The sequence below is a fragment of the Vidua macroura genome, chromosome 4 (genome assembly GCF_024509145.1).
Source record: "Vidua macroura isolate BioBank_ID:100142 chromosome 4, ASM2450914v1, whole genome shotgun sequence".
In the NCBI taxonomy this organism is placed as follows: domain Eukaryota; kingdom Metazoa; phylum Chordata; class Aves; order Passeriformes; family Viduidae; genus Vidua; species Vidua macroura.
The window spans coordinates 42,278,846-42,301,052 of NC_071574.1; the positions used below are offsets into that span (position 1 = coordinate 42,278,846).

Below are 22,207 nucleotides of genomic sequence, written 5' to 3' on the forward strand. Positions count from 1 at the left end.
GAGCATTCTATACAAAATGTTTCCTTATATAAACAAATGTGGGCACAAATATGCATACACACACTCACAATTCCTTTGACCTGAAAAATTCTTCAGGAAGGAGTCCTGTCTCACTAGGAATTGCTTTAATACGAAGCAAAGGAGACCCAAATCAGCTAAGGTCTGCAGGCAGTGCTAGAATATAAAGTCGGGCAATAACTCACAATCAAAATAGCTGCTTGAAATGCAATTGCAGCTTCTTTTTCTCTTCCTCTCTTAATTGTTTCCACATTTAACCCTTCCCCCTAAATTCACAGCCCCAAGAGCCGCTCCCACTAGAGACAGACGGCATCATCCTAAGTGAGCTGTATCTGCATTTGACAAATAGTCTACTGGTTGGGTCCTGCCCCAAAGCCAGATGGAGACAATTCAAAACACCACCATTTCATTTAAGAGCAAGGGGTGGGTTTCTTAAAAAGACTGTTTCAGAGAGTCAGTAAAAGCAGTGGCATAAACAAAGGGGGCAAAGATGAAAGGATGGTGACCTTGTGTGAAGAGGTGAGAGAGAGCAGCCAGGGGCAAGAAATTTTAAATAAGCTCTTAAAGCTTATTAAAGAAAAGAAAAATGGCCAAAAATTAGGTTTGCTGATTATTATTCTATTCACTGTACTTGTGGACTGTATCATTTTTCCTTTTGTCTGCACAGTGCATTCAAGTTTAGAAGTCTTTAGAGCAGGGCTTCTACCTCCTTACTTGCATTCTGACCTTTTCAGGTAAACATATAGTGCTGGGTCCAACTGTCCAAGACAGACCAAGCTGCTGCCTCTTTATGTCCCCAGGTCCAACCAGGAGGGAGACTGGAAATGCCTTCCCAGCAGGCAGATGTACACACCACATCCATTCATGGCCAGACACAGCTCCAAACACTCACACTAACTCGGCACAATGGCCTCACCATCCTTCCCCTCTCTGGCTGAAGGAAGGTCCACTAAGGAGAATGGCACATGTGGACAGAGTGGATCCTTCCAGCAACTGGGCTCAAACACCAGTCTGCCACTCATTCCATGCCTGCTCTCCTGTGACAGCCCTGGGATGGCCCTGGACAAGGAGAGCCTTTGTTCCTTGCGTCACCCTAATTTGTGTTCTTGCCTGCCCTTGTGTCCCTGTGCTCTTCCAGGCTTAGGGAGATAGATAGGCTTTTGATGGCTCCCATGATGGGCCTGGGAGTATCCTGGCAGGGCAGGCTATTATTTGGGCTTCCTCTCCTTCCACTCTTTATCTGAATTCCTTTTTGGGTGTTTTGATGAGTTTTTTACCACATAATCTACACTGACAGGTAAACATATTATTTGGTTCTTTTATGCTGCTAAAAATTAAATTTTTTATAGAATGCCTGGAACTCAAGCCCACTTAATTTACTTCAGTGATCTAAAAGTGGCTTAACAATCTGCTCAGGAACTCTGCATGGACCCAAGAAATTGTGTTCTTGTCTCCCAGACAAAATGCAAGAGAATAGTCCATGTAATGACTTTCATTAATAATTTTAACAAACAGATAATATTTGCAGTCTTCCAGAACTGCATACTTTTCACTCTTGGCTGTTCTTTATGCACTTCATCTAATGCAAACAGCTAACTTGTTTAATAGCTTTAAAATTAGATGCATTTATCAAGAATGATCTGTGTGAAATTCAGCCAAAGTATTTACAGATGGACACTGTAAAAATCAGTTTTAACTATTAACTTCTATCCATTTATTATTCTTCAAAGCAATTACCTCTCCTCGACATGAGCTATGCATGCACATATGCATAATGAACAATAAGGACATTCATCCTGTGTTTTAATTTGATGTGAGTTTCAGGGGCAGCTCATGTTTTCTGTGAGTTAATCAAACAACCAAGTTAATGATGTTCATCAATCTGTAAAATACCTGAAGACTTATTGAAGAAACCACCTAAATATAGCTTAAAATATGGTTCCGTTGATGATTGCTTTCTCTGGGTTTAAAAAGACACACACATTCTATGAGACTACTATTTTAAAATTATGACATTTGAACTCCAAAAGGAAGCAGAAGCCGAAGTACCCTTGATACGTCTGAAAAACCTTCTCTATATTTTACCTCTGTTTCTTTGATTTTGCAAAAATGTTTCATTGCCTTTTGCTGCTGAATATTCCTTCCTAACATGTGGTACAGAATTAACATCAAATGCTAAAAAATCCCTCCCATATATGGTAGAGTATTGCAAACCAAAGCTCTTCAAAACATTTTCTCTGTAGACAAAAATATCTTCCAGAGGGTTTGCTGAGACAGACTGCCAAGTCTGCAGCCACAGGGAGCACTGGATTAGAGAAGCCCAGTCTAAGCAGTAGGTTTACTTTTTCTTTTTAAAGCTGTATATACATTAGGTTTGCTACTCCATCAGTTACTGGCATCAAACTAGAGAGCTCATTTGTCTGCAGGAGTCATTAATGAAACATATTTTAAAAACTAGTGGCAAATCAATGGCATCTGATAACCTACAATTGCACCATGCACAAATTTCTGTTACAAAGCAGTGAAATAAGAAAAACCACCAACCCCAAACCAAAGCTGTAGCACTCATGTTCAAAAGACAGTGTAGTGTAGAAAGAAAAAAGGAAAAAAAAAGGAAATAAAAAAAGGAAAAAAGGAAATAGCTAGCCCGGAACAGCACACAGAACACCTTCCACCTGAGTCACTCTCTTTCTTAATGAAGTAATACTTTAGATAGGTGCAAGGATAGGTGCAAGATGTCCACTTTTACACTCTACTCACAGGTTTTAATTTTTTTTACAGTCAGAAAACAATCTACCCCAATAGTACCGATAAATGCCACATTTTGTCAATACCTTCCTTTCAGTGCAGCTGATAACATGCACATTAATATCAAGCATATAGAAGATGAAAAAAATGTTTTCACTGTCCAAGTGCAGAGTAGATTAAAGTTCAGTCTAAAATCATGGTATCTTTAAGTAACTGGAGAGGATTTCAGGTGTGTTCAGGTCTTTAATGTCTGTTTTTAAGGCTCCAGTGTGACCAAAATACTCCCAATCCCCAAGAGAAGTCATTTAGCTACAGATTATTTAAATCTTATTTCTTCTCTCTTGAGAATTCATAACTTACATCAAAAATCTTAGTACAACATCAAACAAAGTCATACTTCAGGGCTGCAGTAGTACAAACTGGCAATTTACCTCTTTATTAATATTTTTTGAAGTAGAAGCTATAAAATTACCTCTATCATATGATTTTGACTCATATGATGGCAATGCATGATGTAATTATAGTATGATGATTAGGAAAGTTATGTCTGAAATTAGTTCCATGAAACAAGTTGTATTTTAATACTACCTGAATTATGCATACTGATGTGTTTAGGAAAGACATCTCCACCAAAAATGAGAGAGGACGGGACAAATTTCAAATGGTATTTTTATAAATTAAAAATACACCACCTTGGTTAGGTTTTGAAAAAAATTAAGAACAACTAAAACTTTGGGGAACAAAAGTACACACTCAAACGGGAAAGTTAATTTCTCCTGTTAATTCTATTAACAAATGTAGTGGTTTCAAGTGAACCAATATATTTTAGCTTTGTATTAAAAGATATGCTCAAGAAATGGATCCTCCTGAGTTTCAGTTGTCTGAGACAACAGGAAGCCATGAAGCTCGATTAATACAGTGATCTAGATAATGGCACCTATACCACAGAAAAGCTAATCCCTTTGACTTAGAGCTGAAATACTGCTGAAATTCAGACTTCAAAGGTAGTTCTGGTCCTCAGGTCCCACATATCATGTCATGGTGAAGAAGTGCGGTCAGTGATAAAGCCACTGGTTTGGAAAGGATGGATAGGTCTATCCTTGCACCACAGTTAATTTGCAAACCAGACAGTTCACCTATGGAGTCTAAAAAGAGCTGACTGCAACTGAAAATTTACACCTGAGTGAGGCCAGGATTTTAGCAGTCTGCTTTTAAGAGGCCTATTCCCTCTTCCAGCACAAAGAGCAGCACTATCTTACTGGCTTCAAAAGTTCAGGAGCAAATGTTACTACACTCTCATAGATAATGAAGATAACTTTCTACAGAGTCCTTAATTTGGTCAATACATCTACTACAGCAACTTGAGAGAAAATAAAAAGCACTGTAAGTATAACATACCCTCAAGATTATCCTCAGATGATACACAAGTGCAGCTTGTAATATAGGGATTATATGCCCCTTAATTTAGTGACAGTACAGAATGGAAAGAAAGGATTTTTAGAGCATGTGCATTTTCTTAGGAAAATGTGATGCTTTAATAACACTTTTCCATCACTCTTATACCCTCACACTATATATTTTCACATAAAACATACGTATGCACAAAACTGATACTATAAAATTAAGCACAGAAGTCTAAGCATGCACTTTTATTTTGTGTATCCATATATGTCCATACATAGAAAAACATGTATGTAAGTTTTATATATGGGATACAAATGCACATAAGCAGGCATACTATTAAAGTATCTTGCTTATTTTGAGTTCAGCACCAACTAAAGTACAATTTGTTTATGAAAATTCTAGTAAATTTGGGATCTTCCTGGCTCACAAAACAACACAAAAAAAATCTCACAGATGCAGCATACCTGTGTTCATTTTGACACTGGAGGATTTGCTATAAAAGTCTTCAGATTTCCTGCGGAAAATAAAACGATCTATTAATTTGCACAGGACAAGAATGTGTGGCACAAAATGGCAGCAGAGCTTTTTGGAGGGGTGGAGAATCACTGTGATACAAATGGCAGTCCTATTTTAACACTGCTTTAATTAAATTGGTATTGCTTGTCCTTCCAAAGTTAAAGATGAGCTGCCCACTTCCATTATAAGTCACCCTATCTTCATGTGTTTAGTAGCTTTCTTGTAAATATTTGCTGTAGGATAAAAAAACCTAGTGATTAACTTCTGGTCTTGAAACTATAAACTATAAACTAAAAATATTTTCCAAACAGGAATGTGGAAATATTTTTAAAAGCTGCTTATAAGGTTTATTCACTCCTTTGTGCAAACTAAAAGATGTGAAGAGTAGGTCTCTCCAAATATTTTCTAAGCAGCCAAAGTTACCAAATCTTTTCCAACGATTTATAAGCAGATGTGGTTGTTTTCATCCAGTGATTTAATATGTCTATCCAGACAACACTGACATTCTTAATGTTGCTTGATGTATTTCTATGCACAGAATCAGGACATATGTCTTGGCACTCACAGGAATCCTTATGAAAACTCCTAATGGAGCAGCAAATCAGGTCACTTTTTAAAGATGATAATTTGCACCAAAATAATATAAAGTGCACATGAAGGTTGAATCTATTTAGATATCCCAACTCTATACATTACATACAAACAAACAAATAGTAAAACACAACAAGCCAAACAACAACTGCAAAAAACTCATAACGTGCTATATAACAGCCAGCTTTAACCCACTGATGTCATGAGATGGAGCAGACACTGTTTTTCCACCTACTGCCAGTTTAGATCACAGCTTGATCTCAGGATAAAGTGGCATCTGCATACTAGCCAGGCTTAGCTGTATTGTTACATATACACTGTCTAAAAGAATCTACTTTAGCAAATGGGCAAAAACTCTTGAGGCCAAAATGATTCTCCTACTCATTATTCCCACATCAAGTCTGAGATAAAACAAAGGTAAAAATCAGATTTCATAATGTAATACAGCTTCAAAAAATAAATAAAAAATATAAACTGCCTGGCTATGTTGGAGTAAATTGGAAGGTATGCATGAGGGGCCATTTCTATGATGGGAGATTAAGGTCCTAATTAATACAAGTAAACAAAATATCAAAACAGAATTCCAGTCTCAGTTTGACTCAACAGGAACCCTGAATTAACTGTACCTCTGAGGTAATATGTATATTGCTGTAGTCTCTTGTGTTCATAACAAGGCCAGACATTCCATTGCTTGAAAAAATTATTGTTTTTCAGAAACTATTTGATCTCTGCTGCTATTATTCAGTCAGCTTTTTGACAAAAAAAATAGTATTTTTTTGAGATTTCTTGATTTTTTTTTTGTATTTCTTGAGAACTATGTAAATAAATAACTGGCAGTGCATGAAGTTTTATAATATTATTCTTCTGCTGCAGCTATCAGCAAACTACTGCTGCGAATTTTTAAAAGATATTTTTAAAATTAAGGCAATTTTTTAATATATGGTCTCTGACTGAAATTTTGCATTTCTTTAACTGCTACAGAATGTTCTTACAGCCTCAAATTCCCACTGCATTTTCAAACTGCTAGAGGAGACACCGTTTCCAAGCCTTCTTTTAGCTTGGAACTGAATTGCTGACCGTACCACATATAAGACACAAAATGCAACATGATATTTATTTTCAGACCCAACAAGTACAGGACTCTTGGAACACTGCAGAGCTCAAATGATTTCTAGCAGGTGGCTTTGATATATTTACCCAAAGCATGCTTAACTCTTACTCAAGTTTTAACAGACAAAACTCAGTTTCAGCACTACAGCTTTGTACTCCTAACAACTTCTATCTGTACAGTTTAGGCCACACTGATGACACTTACTGAGGGACCTCAAACAAATCACTAATTTTTCCACATTAATCTAATTTTGCTGAAAACCAGCTTCGTCTCGCATACCTAAAAGATATGCATGTAAATAAGGCAATCCAACTCTCACGCATGCAAACAGCAGGCCTCGTATTTAATACTAAAATTATTTTGAATTCTCTGCTTCTAAAGAGCTAAAGCACCATTCAAATGCTTAATGATCCTGGGGTTGAAGCCAAATGAATGCAATGAAATTAAATGCCATATGCCTGAAATAATTTTATTCAACATTGTTTCAATCAGTCTTTAAGATCCTTGCTTCTAGAAGGAAGTGGTGGGGGGAGGAACAGGGAGCAAAGGGCTGGTTTTGTTTTGTACTTCTGCTCCTTCTTAATTTCCTCCTGAAAATTGTTCTTTGGGAATGGGTTTGCCCCTGACAGAGGCAATGAATGTTGCACTGGAAGCATCAGACACTTTAGTGCCAAAATGTACACCTAATGATCAGCTGAGATACTCAGCTCTCAGCCAGCCAAGGCTGTGGCAGAACAAAGGCCTGCAAGGGTCCTGCGAACACAAAGCACCACTGCAATGTGTGACTTTGCAAAATCAGTCACCTGGACTGGGCTCACACCTCATCTCTGATGCTGAGGTAAAAGAACATTAAGCACAGTAGCAGGCCTAACTTTTGTAGAGGGAAATCCTGGATTAATCTTCAGGGCATTTTTCTACAGTTAGCTTCATGTGAAAGAGTTAATGCAGCAGGCAACGAATGACTGTGCTAATGCACAAAAATGGGTCTGTTGGGTTGCATACACCTGCAGTTACCACTGCTACATTTAGTTCCAATAAATACATATCCTTGATAATATTACAATGATTAACAGCTCAGAAATTCTTTGCATTGCAAGAGGTTACTGAAAAGACTTGTGGGAATCTCATTGACATCTGCTCTATTTTCTCCAAGAGACCCTGATATCTACTTGCAATTACTTCTGTTCCCGGTAAGTTCTGAAGTGTGGGGTGCTGAAGGAAAACATTCTGTCACCCCTTCTGTTCTACATTCATATGGAGCTATAAAAAGGGTTAGTGAGAAGTCAAGGAAGGTTTCCCCACCCTCAGTTTATTCATGAATCAAGATGCATGACTTTACTGTTAGGGGTTTAATTCCATTCTTTTTCAGATCTTCAAGCACCTACAGACATTAAGGCAGAAGAACCATTTAGACACAGTTCTGTGCGTTGTGCTCTCAGATGACCTTGCCTGAGCAGGAAGGTTGGACCAGGTGACCCAATGTGGTCCCTTTCAACCTTACCAATTCTGTAATTCTAAGTTACCTGTTATTTACTCTTTGCCATGTCACAAAAGATATTATGAAAAGCAGATTTAAAATGTAATTTTCTAACAGAGTTCTGATAGAGTTTCTTTATATTAATTCTAAATCTAATTCTAGTATGTGCTCTTTATAGTTACCATCCTCTGTATTGAATTCTACTACAAGGACCTTTGGTGAGAGGAGCAATTGATTTGGAACACAGAGTGCAGATGGATCAACAGCAGGATAGATTTGTGTCTGGCTGGAAAATTACAGATTTTCATTTTCTTAGGTAGAGAGCAGTTCCCAGATATTTGGAGAGGACAGGAGCTTTCGTGACTTGCATGAGAGGGAGTGTCAGACTTTCATTAATGTTGCTTGCCAGTTTCACAGTTTGAGCTTGAGAGAGTAATCTACTTCAGAAAATATCTGCAAAGTTAAGGAATCGAATCAGTTTACCACAAGGATTGTTTATTCAGTCAGTTTAAACATTGCAGGTGATCTACAAACACACATTTATTACCAGGCAGGATCCTATTTTGCATGTGGCAGTATATTCTTTTAATGTACATAATTAAGAATCTGCAGAGCATTCCTGCTCTGCAACAAGTCAATATACTTCAAATGCCAACTCATACACTCAGTGAAGAGGGTAAAAAAAAAGTATGAAGCATTAGTTCTGAAAGTACAGTGAAGCTGCCTATTTTATTTCTCTCCCCATTCAGAAGAAATTCTTTCAGATGTTCACTGTTAGCGGGAAAACTACAGCAATGAGAATGCAATGAAAACCTGATAAACCCCAAATGTTAAGATTGTGACAACAACACTTACACCAAGAAATAACTGTCCTGAGACTTCCTTGCGAGAAGAAATCTCTCTTGCTGAGCATATAAGCAGGTAGAAAGTTTATATGCAAATACACTCTTTGTATGAGAAAATGTTTGATGGAGCACAGGCAGATGATGCTTATAATGAAAATGGTTCCCCCATGTTTCAGTTTTATTAACATGCAACAAAAAGTCACCGAAGTGGCAGGGGATCTTTAATAAGATCCAACACAGCAAGGCCTATGCTGAACATATGCTTTAATATGGGCTTCATGAAAGCCCCACAGAACTATTTCTATGCTTTATGTTAAACAGAAGCATAAATACTGTTTGCCCTAGACCACATTGCCTCACCCTATAAGGATCTGAATACTCAGAAGCTAGAACTCTAGTTCTAATTAAAGTGCTTTCAGATACATAATCAAAGAGAAAAAATCAGGTAGACAATTGACATCATAGTTTCTGTAATTTTAAGTTTTTCTTAAAAGAAGAGATCCTCATGCTAAGTGCAGTGCCATTGTACAATTACTCACACACATTATCTGGAAATGTACTGATCGGATCATTAAACAATTGGGATGGTGAATAATGTGTACATGGTCATAAACTTCTACTGGAACACAACAGATAAGTCACATTGTACTCAGCAGCAGTAAGTGCATGACCAGGGAAATCTCTACACACAAAAGCTCTGTTTCCTGGATCATCTGCAGTACTACAAACAAACTATCTTAGGCTGATATCTAACTTACAGCAGATCAGATATTTGAGCCTATTTCCTCAGCAAATACAGTACCAACATTGTTACTCAGTGTACTGCTAGGACTTTGTGTTGGACAATGGCAAGTGGTTCTAGTTCCCATGTACAAATGTTCAAAGAGTATCAGATACAGGAAAATCCACCACAGGAGTCTACAGCTGATCATTCCCTATAAGCACATCGAGGGATTGGATGCAAGCGGAGGAAATAAAAGCACTATTAACCATTTCATGTATCTTAAATGTGAGTTGAAAATCATAAGGCAATCTCTATTCATGAGAATTATTAAGGTCTGAAGCACTTGTCAGGAGTGCTGTGGTCAGACTTAAGACTCTGAACTTGACAAACTTATGTGAAAAATGTGACTGTCTGAATGCAAGGGAATTGATCTGATGATGCAGGAACTTCTTTCCAGACACTTTTCCTAATCTAATTTCTCTGAGTATGCTATAATTGCAAGATTAACAGAAACTGGTATCATCTTTTCCCATGTTTCTTCATGAAACATAGAAAATTTACTAATTGTCTGATAGCAAAAGGAAAGAATACATGTTTCTAAACTGCAGGTTTCTAACAGTAATCTTTGTTCATGCACCTAGCATCAGTAGAAGAAGTTCAAACACTTGCACTTAAATTGGTATCAATGTATCTCTCTCTAGAGAAAACACATGAAGCTTAAAATTTTGCCTGTTTGTAGCATGATTTTTACTAGATACTTATTTTGACTTGTTATGTAGTGAAAAACAAACAAAATTTCTGCACTTGGTTCTAAATAGGTACTTGCTGGCATGTCAAAATACTTCTCAGATACTTTAGTAGCAGAACATTTTCCTAAAATGACACTGCAAGTATATGAGGATACCAAGAAAGCTATTCAAGCCGACATCATGATGTACATGGTACTGGTTATTTTTACAGCTGCAAAAGGAATGAGGAGGACAAACTGCTGCTCTTACATTCTGCATCTCCTCCTCTACCACTAGAGAAAATTTAATTAGTAATTCCAGTCATGCTTGTGGCATTTGTGATTTTTTCATTATTTTTTACTACTTCAATATAAATAAAACAGGAGAAAGGTTTCATTAACTGAATAAAGGTTAAAAGAAAAGTTCCATTAACTTGCTGACTCCAGTTCATATTTCTTACCCTTTTACTATTATTACTGTTTTTAATACTATCAAATTTTAAATTTCTAGCCTTTAGTGCTGGTAATTTTTGTTCCCTGCTTTTGTCTTCCACATTTGCTGTTGTTTTACAGGAACTGTATTTGATCAAATGGATTCATTCCATAGGCTGGAAATTATTTAAGATTACTGTATGGGAGCACATCACTGAAGTAAATATGCAGTGGATTGGTGTGCACGGACGTAATTACAAAAAACTCCACTGTAAGACAGAGTGCCTTCAAGGCATTCTGCGTGGTCTTAGTACTTCTGAAAGTTTTCATTTTATCATGATGAAGCATTTGTCTTTTAGGAAATCCAATTTTTAAACAATGGTACCCAGAATTCACCTGCCAAATCTTTTAGACATTCTTTAAAATTTTATTTAAAGTTTCATTTCCAAGAAGATACAAATATTCCCAGAATATCCAATTATTTCTCCATCTTTCTCGAGACAAATATCATTAGAACTATGTTCCTGTCAAAAACTCATCACTGAATGGTTAAATCTGGATTCTTTAGATCGCAGTAACTACCAAAGTTATCAGGAACATAAGACAGTTTTAGTTTCATTTCCAGAACTTTGCAAATTACTGGTCACTTGAATACTTCAAGTATTGTCTAATTTTCTGTTTCTATACGGTTTGAAAAACAATGCATTCTTGCTCTTTTCTGTTAGGGATGTAGTATGTATCAATTTCAGACTAAACATGCATAAATCTCTACTGAAATTAGAACTCGTTCATACAGGGCTTTTTTCCCCCTATGAGTCAATAGAATCAGTGGGAATAGTGTTAATTCATTAAAGAAAAGTCCATTTCTGTTAGCCTCTGTTGGTTTTGTCTTAAATATAAAAACATGCTTCCTGAACTATTGGGTAATGTCACATACAGCTAAGAGAGTTGGACCAATGGGTGAGGTGATAAAAGACTCCTTAATATATTCTTTTAAGTATGCTGAAGGAGCAGCATTTTGCTTTAATCTTTTTGTAACACATGCATAAAACCAGAAATAATAACTATAACTTAAAAGACTAAGAAGATACCAAGTGAAAGATTTTATTATTTTCTAAGATATTAATTTGAAGGGATTGTACAGGAAAACTTTCAGTTCCCCTCTATTGAGGGGTACTTAAAACCTGTGACCAGTTTTGGCTAAGTTTGACAGAGATGCAGAGGTCTTGGGAACACTGAAGGCTTACAAGTTCCATGAAGAATTCTCATAGAGAATACAGACCTTACCAGAGCCAAGTGAACAATATACTCTAGCATTGTTAGATAAAAGTGAATTCATATACAGGAAAGAAGACTTAGGAGCTGTATATGGATAAATGCATGGACCTTATAAACCCAGCCACAAAACTCTCTCCCACACAGCATCCAGTTTAATCTGCCTTGTTAGGCAGGAGGAAGACAACAAAAACAACCAAAATATTTCTGCTGTCTAGAAAGGTGAAGAGTTGAACCCAAGCTTTTTCCATTACATTCATTCCAAGCTCCGCATGGATTGATGACTAATACAGTTGGAACTCACTGAACTGCCTCGGTGTGATTCAATTCCAAAGGATGTTTCAGCGTCTGCAAGTAGAAGTAACTTTCTCCAGCAAAAGGGTGCCAAAGCCTGACATCCACACAGGGGCTTGACTTCAGATCAGCTCTACTGTGGCCCTGCAGACCAGAATACTACTGACACACCTACTTCAGTGACCTCCTGGCACAGGAGGCATGTGAGGCTCCTTCCTTGAGCCACGTATTCCAATTTAGGTTTGTTGGTACATCTGCAGATGTGACCCTGTGAACCCAAAATGATAAGAGCTAACGAGCAATAAAATGGGGAAAAGATAATAAGATTTTAGTTTAGATTAAGGAGTTGTGAAGCAAAACGTAGATTTATTCACTGTTGGTCTGAACAGACATATGGTTTCTTCAGTTCTGCTGCACAAGAAATACTTCTGGTCTTTCAGCCTTCATGCTGACTTATAATGCCTCAATACCTAAATGACTCATCAGTGACAGCAAGTCAAATGCTACAAACTTCTATCTTCTATCCCTGCTATAAAGCCTGCTTTATACCATGCAGTGTATCTTATTAACTCCTAGCACATTTTGCCATTTCTCAAGAATCATAGCACTGCTTGGCATAGCTGTAGTCCCATTAGAGACTTAACTGTTCAGAGGAAAGAAGATATTTAATAGCAGCAATACTACGTGCTCTCAAAACAAAGGAAAACTCCTTATGTACGACACATGAAAACCAGAATAATCAGCCTTGCAAGCTTGAATTTAAATGTTTTGCTGATACTGTATTTTGCCTTTTCCCATGGGGCACAATCATCAATTTTCATTTCATAGAGCTTCACTCCTCCAGGTAACAGACATCAAAATAATGCCACTACTACTGTTTACAAAATGAGTATGTGCACTGTACTGTCAGCTGATTTTAGACCTCATGAAATCCAATGTGCCTCGATGCTATATAGAAGAACAAAAAAGCCACGATTCTTCATAATAGAAATATCACTCCCATTATGGTTGGGAGCATAGTTAACTCATGTAAATAAGGAGTGTTAATACTAACTACCTGTACCTGCTAGCTGAATTTCAAAAGTTCTAGACATTTGGTAAATTTCAGATTGTATGCTTATCCTTCTCTCTCCCTCTCAATACCTTATTCTTCACCAAGACATTTAAGATTTCTGCTAATGAGCACATCCTTTACTGATTCTAGAGCAAATCAGAAATGATCTTACGCTAAAACTCACAAAGATTAAGCAGAATGGTATTGGAACAGTTGTGAGATGACACACAAAAAAGGTTCATTCTTCACAGAAATGTTGAAAGAAAACACCAGAGGTTTGTGCCAGGCTTGCAGCAAACATGGGACAAGGTTAGGGATCACCCGAGAGGTGACTGGGTGCCTGCACTGCCACGTGTGGCTGTGCAGTGCATGGAATCTGCCTGCCAGCCACCCACAGGTCAGAGCTTTCCATGCTCTTCCACAATAATGTACAATACCCACTACCACAGGAACGAAGAGGGAGGGGCACAAATCAGGACGAGTTTTCACTCTCTTAGTTTCCTATTACCAAAGCAAACTGTGCCAGCAAATGGAAGAAGCACCCTAAGTAGTCTACTACTGACTCCATTCCTTACACAAACCTACTCCCACATCCCATGAGGAAAGCCACTTTGTTTTCTGGATGAGGCCACAGATTTGCAGAAATAAGTGATTACAAAACAATTGCAATAACTACATCCACACAGAGGGAACAAGCTGAAGCAGTAGAGGTAGCATCAGCTGGCATTTCCTACTGCAGTCTTCACAAAGGTAATTCCTTTGCCCATCACCTAGATTCTCCTTCCTTCTGAAAGGAAGGGGAAATACTGAAGTTTCATTATCTGGCACCACAGGGACACCCAAATCACTTTTCTAGAGCCATTAGACAAACATCTGCCTTCTAAGTTTTCAGCCCCAGATCCCTTCCTAACCAGTCTTATCGCTCTTAACTCACTTAATTCCCAGTTTTGTTGCCACTACTCTCCAAACCAAACTCCTCCTTCCCCTGCCAAAGGCAATTTGTCACAGTCTACTGCTCTTATTCCCTCAGTCTTCAAGCGAGGCAGCCTTTTACTCTGCAAAGAGTGGTCTATAGTGGATCTGAAAGAATAGCAAACACCAACCTCATTTTCAGATTGCTCTAAGCATTCATTGCAGTACCAACTACATGAATAGTCCCACTCATTCCCTATACTAGCCCTGGCACTTAGAAGCATTCAAGTACTCAATTCTAATTTTCCATTCATGTGCAATGAGAAAAGGTTTTCAGATTCTGCTTTTGCCAAATCTCTACTGAGCACCTGCAAACAGATTTTTTTTTGTAAATTTTTGTAATAAGAGGGAAAAGTCACATTTCTATCAAAGCTGTGTTAAAGTGTTTCACTGTATTCCAGCCAGTGAGTCCAAATTTAGTTAAATAAATATAGGTGACCACAATTTTTAATGTAAATAAAACCATTATATTGTAGAATCATGATCTCTAGGTTTTGACAAGAAACTTGAAACAGAATCTTAACTGAGCAAATGATGATAATAGTTAGATAATGGATCTGCTGCAGCTAGTTAACAGAGGCTAACAGTGCAGTTCTGAACAAAATGATTGAATATTTTACCTTTAAGACAAGGTTTGTTTCATTATTACAGTGATATATGATAGTACATAGACAGAGCCTTTTCTGCTTTCTAACCACCCGGTGACATTTTGCCAAGGGTACGTTCCCAGGAGCACTGATGGCAACAGGATTGAGTGGGTTTAGCACTGGCTCCAAATGCAGTGTGTTACACCGAGGTTATCAGATTAGTTCAAATGTACCTGCAGCAGCCCCAGCTCTGACGCCACCACAAGTGCTATTTAGGGCTCATTGTTCTGCTTGGTAAGTGTCACTCAACTAACTCATGGAGTGCCTGCACATGGGATGGTGTCTGTTTCAGGAAAACACATAGATCAGTTACATGCCTTGCTGTAATACCAGCTGTTCAACCTCATCAACTGCAGTATGAATAACAAAAAGGGGATGGATGACATAATGCAGCATGACAGAATATCTTCCTTCACATACTAACCCCCACATTACTTAATATAATTATTAAAATTATGTCCTCAGCTTAATCTGGTGTACCCAGTATCTTAATGTCAGTTTTACAGCACTAGGCATTTTATGTGTTTATTTATTTTAAATTGGTGACAGTAAGTGCCATTCCCTTAGCAGATGTTCTAAGCTCCCACACTCTTAATTCTAGTTTTATAACTACAGCCACCTACCATACAGTGCACAGAAGCAGTGTGTCATTTCGAAAGCCACTGCTCCTTGCTCATTAAATTCCCCTGCTTTGTAGAGCACAACTGATTTCAGCTGTATGCCAACCCACATGCACCTAACAGCAGCACATGTATTTCATGTGAATGTGCACAAGTTAACATGGAGGCATGCTGATTTTGTTTAGGAGTGTTCAGAAGAAGAAAATATCATTAAGGTAAATGCATTTTATGATTTTAATTAATACACTACACTGATTTGTAAGTGACATAACAAGTTAGAGTAATTTTTTTCTCTGAAGAGGAAATTTATTTAAAATAGCTTGAAAAATGGAAATTTAACTGTAAACAAATCTTACTAAGAACAAACTAGTCAGAGAAACATGGATAACACTGTTACCCTTCTATTGCTTTCACTCACACTGTATGAAAATCTAAAACTTTAAACAGGATCCAGACCATACTGAACAGTGATGGGAACAGTGTACGTTCCAAGACTGTCATGGCAGCCTATAAGCTTCTTCTTTCAGCTTAGCCATATGAAAACCCATAAGGTTTTTGTCAGGAAGAAGTGTCAGAGTGCTCTGTCAGTTCTTGGTTTTCTCAGCAGCTTTCTGGGATGTTTTTCAGCACTCATAAGTTACTTACAAGCTACTGGGCAGCAGCCCAGCAACCCTCACAATGGAGTACAGCATCTTTAAAATTACCATTTCCATATTTTTCTGCAGACAGAAGAGTCTGCAGAGGCAATTGGTAAATTTTAATTATCTTACAAATTGAGGTCCTACATAGTGGATTGGTAAAATTTTTAAGTCTTTAAAAAATCATGGGGCTATGGGCCTGAAAATATACTAACTATGGAATTCATCAATACCTGCTTCATAAGGATTTTTATATTTAATACTCTGGCTTATAGTGATATTATTAAGAACTTGTTATTTCACAATCATTCAGTTCCAAAAATGAAAAATTAGTCACATGAAACAGTAAGAGAGGACTGTATGGTGGATGGGCAGAGAAGTAAGCTTCTCCTTTTTGAAAGGATTCAACATTTAAAGGACCAACACTAAATCAGATTTAAGAAATTTAGAGTGACTCAAATTATTGATATTTCATCTGAACTTTCTGAATGAAAAGGAAGAAGGTTTAAACTCACAGTGCATTTTTAAGCATGCATCTTTCTCAGTGCAACTCCAGTAAAGAAGTTATGCTAACTGGTCTTGAAATTTCCTGAAGTCATGAAATAGCTATCTGTGAAAAGCTGTCAAATTAATAAAGTTAATGAACTGAAAACACAATTGCTTTTTCATTCCTTACAGCAGTTATTGGTGCTGCTTACAAAACACAGTGTACAAGAAACCGGAAGCCTAAAAGGAGGAATAATTTTTAAAATGTAAAAAGCTAGTTTAATATCTCTACAAAACCATCACCTTAAATTGGTCCCAGGAGATGTAAATACTTCCCCTGAAGATTAGTAACATTTGAAGTAGTAAGATGTTCTTTCTTCCATCTAAATGAAATGGCATCAGAGTACTTCCAGTCAAAAGATGAGATAATTCTGAAAGTCCATGCGTAAACAAAGGAATATATGTAGGAATCAAGTTGCCTTTAAAAGGAAATTTTTAGCAAGACAGATTACTGTTCTGATTTCTATTTCAAATAATTAAAAACTATATACTTCTTGAGAAACTAACAGTTTTAGAGACTAAATGACCTGCATTACTGCTGATGCACATTAAGTTTTTTCTTTCTATTCTACAGTCTTGCTGAAATTCTCTACTTCCCTCTTTCAGTACTATAAATCTTTTCATACTCAGTTTTCACCTGTGTGTCTAATCCCACACTGTCTCACTTTCCTGGAATTCTATCCTCATTTCTGAAGGTGATCTAAGATAATTTTTCTCCTCTCCATGTGCTCTAAGTATTATCAATGGCATAAGTTCAGAGGTTCCTAAATTAACTCTAATTTCAAAGGTGTGGCTGTGAACACCTCTCTGCCTTCTGGTATTTTGGCTGTAATTTCATCCCATTCTGTTTTACCTCTTGGAATCCTCCCTCTCACTCAAAGTCCCATTCTGAAGCATCACCCCTGTTGCTGATGAATGTACACTTCTTTGTAAGATTATTGTAATGAACACTATGTATGAGCACTCCCTTTCAAACTTGATGAGGTCAAAATTACCACCCAAACACAACATTTTCTAGGAAAATACTTTTTCATACAAAAATATTCATAGAAAAGAGTAGCAATTATGGAAAATGGTGCATAAGTTGCAAAATTGTTAAGAGGTCCTGTTTTGGCTTTATTTACTTGTTAGCTTTTTTCCAAATGACGTGCTTGACTTTTTGGCTAGTCTAAGCTTTTATCTAAATATAAGTTAGTTCACTGTAAATTGGCTCTGAAGAGCAACACAAACTAAATGTTTCAAAAAAATTATCTTAATCTGAATTTCCAGTCATGGAAATTTGACATTGATGTTCAGGTTTTGATTTGCTTAGAAAGTCTGTAATTTCTGTAATACTTTCTGTAATTTCAAAACAATTTCTATAAAGGAAATTAACAGTTTCCCATGCAACTCCACTCAGTTCTTTAGCTCTGCCCTATGACTCACCTCAATTTACTACTGACACAGCAACAGTGCCTTGCCTTCAAGCATATTTTAATGTAGTATTAGTTACCTTAAAGAAACCACAAGGCAAACACCAGATTTAAGTGAAGATTCGTATTTTTCTCCTACTCCCTTCTGCTATATAGCTATCATATATAAATTTTGCTCTTATTTAGAATAATTTATACCTCCTTGAAACCAGCTGCCTCATATTATCATGTTCATACTTCCTTCTTAAAAACTTTCTATACTACTCCTACCTGTGGATACATTGTTTAGAATTAATTTCATTGAGTTTTTGATATAATCTAACTCATGATTTGCTTAGGTAAGAGATGTCTGCTTATATGTACTTTCCAAGTTATTTCTAAGTGTCTGTCACTCTGTTTTTCAGTATAATTATTTTATTATTTCGTACTAAAGAACATGTGCTTTCATTACTTTACAAAACTAGTGGTTTCAACACAACCATTACAATGAAAGACTGTACAACAGATAAATCACTCTTGCTAGAAATTTTTACATCACATAGTAAGCCAATGCTAATACCTAAAAACATTAAGCATTTTAAAAATCAACACTGTCACTCCGTGGTTCTGTGATTCTGTCTTCCCAAGTCACTGTTACGTGTGATGGGGCCCCGCTCCCCTGGGGATGGCTGAACACCTGCCTGCTCATGGGAAGCAGGGAATTCATTCCTTGTTTTGCTTTGCTTTGCTTGAGTGTGTGGCTTTTGCTTTCTCTATTAAATTGCCTTTATCTCAACCCACGAGTTTTCTATCTTTTACCATTCCAATTCTCTCTCCAGTCTTGCTGGTGGGGGAGTGAGGGAGCAGCTGTGTGGGGCTTGGCTGCTGTCTGGGTAAACCACAGCATGCATTCTTAGTTTGCTTTGACAACAACCATCAAATTTGATCCATTAGTAAAAGCAATCAACACTGCTGAATAAAATTCTTAATGTGGTGTGAAGCCTTTTTATTTTAAAACATCAAAGCTAGTAGAATATGTACCAAATATAGAGAAACAAACACTTTGCAATTGTTCAATAAGTTATTATGATGGTAAAGAAGTATACTGTATAATCAGTGTCTAGCAATCAAGGGTTCTTGAATATGACTTTAGTTTGAGAATTGCAGACTCTTATTGGGAGAATAACTATGTCAAAAACGGTATTACTAGACATGGTAACAGATGTCCAAAGAAAGATATAAGCTGCATCTGTTCTCTAGTGCAGGACTGTGCTGCACTATCTTCAGCTGAGTGACATCAGCATAAACAAAACTTGGAGTAGAAGATAAGGCCCTGTGAACGTATCAGCAGTGAATTAGTAACTAAGGCCATGCAATCCACAAACCACGGAATTTTTATGAAGTGCAGAAACTCTGAAACAGCAAATGCTTCTGAATATTAAGTGACCAGAACTATAGGTTTCAAAAATTATTAACTGTTCCTTTGTGCCCTTGGTACTCTTATTTTATATTGAATGTCCCATTGTGTCTCATGGCCTCTATGCTGGCTGGCAAATACAATCCATCACTCTACCCAGCATTTTAAGAAACTGGATCATTTGCTTCAGTTTAGTAGATTTTAGAAATAGTGATACCAGATGAAGCTATGGCCTGAGCTAAAGAACAAGAAAGACAGGAATCCATACCTCATGCATATCCTCTACCACAATTCAGTGACTGTAGACAGCTGCTCTTATGTACCCCATTTCTAGTGGGTAGCAGGAACAAGTCTTCCAAACACCTGAACTTGTACAAACTTGCTGCTCTTGCATGCATAAGACCTCTTCATTTCCATAAGCATGCAGAACTAAATGCTACATCTTATATCCCTCCAAGAAGAAACCTTGCACTTAGGATAAGCGTGCATTCCTCTACTTTTCTGCTAAAAGCAAGGAAATTGTGCTTAAACTTGATGACCCCTGAAATTTTGCACAAGTAGGGTATCAGCTTCATTTAAATGATACCAAAACACTACTTAACTGAAAGCAAAAAAGTGAGTAATCAGAGTTAATAAATACCTATTTGCATAACATTAGCAATAAAAGAAAGTCCTACTCCAAACTAAAATGTACCATTTTGTGTAACACTCCATAATCTTTTCTGTTTGCCCTCTGATCAGCTCTTTTCTCTATCTTCCAGTCTTAGAAATAGTGAAGAATGCAAATACTTCCTGCTATTTCCTCAGCTGTTTTAAACCAATGAAGTTCAACTGAGGTCAATGGTGCCCTTTTACTCCAGTTTAGGACTCAACCCCTTAATTGTCTCACATTTACTAAAACCTGTTTCATACAAGGAAGTTCTATGTAAACAGACATTACAGACTATGGAATTTCTTCCACCACTTACATCAAACACAATACAGGCTTTCTTGGTTTGTTGTTTTTAATTTAGAGACTATGTAAATACGAACTACTACTATGCATTAATAAGTCACCCGCAAGTAACCACTACATTGCTACACTTAATGTTCAATAAATCACAATTTGTAGTGGCCTGTACACATTAATGGACAACAATATATATTGTTGTATTACCATACAGCAAATAGAAGGGGACAGAACAACTACTACAATACAGAAGTTTTACATTTTGCCTCTAGAAAGCAGATGCAGAACATACATGTGATATTTGGAATGCTGCTGTATAAGGACTTGCTTGCAGAAGCACCACAAAGCAGATCTGTTCAGTGGCTCTAAAGTAATTTTTGGGCTTTTTCATTTCAGATAATTCACAATTTTTGTTTTGTGATAGATACACTTACAAGGGACCAGCATTTGTCTTAAATTCTCATACACAATTCATGCTCAGTGTTTTAATATGAGTTCTGTAGTAACTTCTATGCCAGAGTCTCCAAAGTATCACCTTATTATGAAATTCAAACACTGTTGTCAAAAATGGTGCAACTATCAACAACTATCAAAAAGCAATTCTGTCACCTTTTCTTCCCTATGCATCATTTCAGTTTTTAGTACAGTTTATAAGAGAAAAATTCATTGTACATATTAATGATTACCATCCCACCAAGGACATCTCATGGCTTCCTGACTTCACAGCATTAAGACAGCCTGATTCAGGGGCAAAACATTTTTGTTTGTGCTATCTCAAAGGAACAAAACCTGTCACTCCTTTTGCCCCATGAAATATATAACTACACAACGAAATATTTATATTTTAAAAGAGCACACACAGTGAACACTGTTGTAGAAATAGGTACTTGAAGCAAATGAGTAAGATTCCTGCATTGCTGTACTCCATCAACTGTGCTTTGAAAACCTGACCATAGCAGCTTATGTTAAAAACTTCATCTTAATGTTTAAAATACAAATTATTTTCTTTTAAGAGTTAAGCATTACCAGCATATTTGAACCAGGTCTTGAGGACTTCACCAGTACAAACATTATTTTATTGAAGTAACCAAGATCAATGTTGTCACCTGCTACATAAATATCACCACAAGTGATACACAAGTAAGAAGCACTTGTTTTTTTCAAGCCTTGTTTCCAAGACATGGGAGGATGAAGAGCCCTCCTCTACACTGATGTCAGTTTTTCATCTGAGAATTTTTGTACCGTATATGAGCTGATACGTTATTCAAGAAAGTTGCTGTCAAGAAGCCACACACTATCTACCAAGCTAGATACTAGAGATGTTGAGATTCACAGAAAAGCAGTCCTGCCTTTACTAAAATGATACTTTTGAATTTCATCTTATAATAAATTATTCAGCACAGGACTTTAGTTTGTAATTCATCAACACTCTGTACAGAAGGTTATCAAAACATTTGCTTCTTTCTCCAAGAACGCTGGCGAAGAGAATTATAGACCTAAATTACAGTGAACTGCCACACTCCAACACATCTCAGCTAATTATGTTTACCAACTACTTTATTCCACTATTTTATTGCATGTATGGCTCACAGATGAAGATGATGGGCATTAACACCAGTAACTTGTGTTGTTTTCAGCTGCTACTGTTTGGCTGCTGCAAAACATTTTACACATCCCTGTCCCACACAGACTTCCTTGAGGAATGACAGCAGGAAACAAATGTGGGTGTAGCTGGACAGGCTGTAATTGTTTTGAGCTTCCACTGGATGTAGAGTTAGCAAGTCACACAGAGGTCAGAGCTGTCACAGTGT

The 22,207-nt window shown here is 37.1% G+C and overlaps 1 protein-coding gene across 2 annotated transcripts in view; it reads right to left on the bottom strand.

Moving 5' to 3' along the window:
• The window catches only part of SORBS2 (sorbin and SH3 domain containing 2), a 145,312-nt gene that overhangs the window by 74,476 nt on the left and 48,629 nt on the right, over positions 1–22,207 (bottom strand). For both annotated transcript variants that reach the window (XM_053975052.1, XM_053975056.1), the window contains exon 3: positions 4,635–4,684. In XM_053975052.1, the coding sequence (XP_053831027.1) occupies positions 4,635–4,644 (10 nt within the window). In that variant the 5' untranslated portion in view covers positions 4,645–4,684. The remainder of the gene's footprint in view (positions 1–4,634; positions 4,685–22,207) is intronic.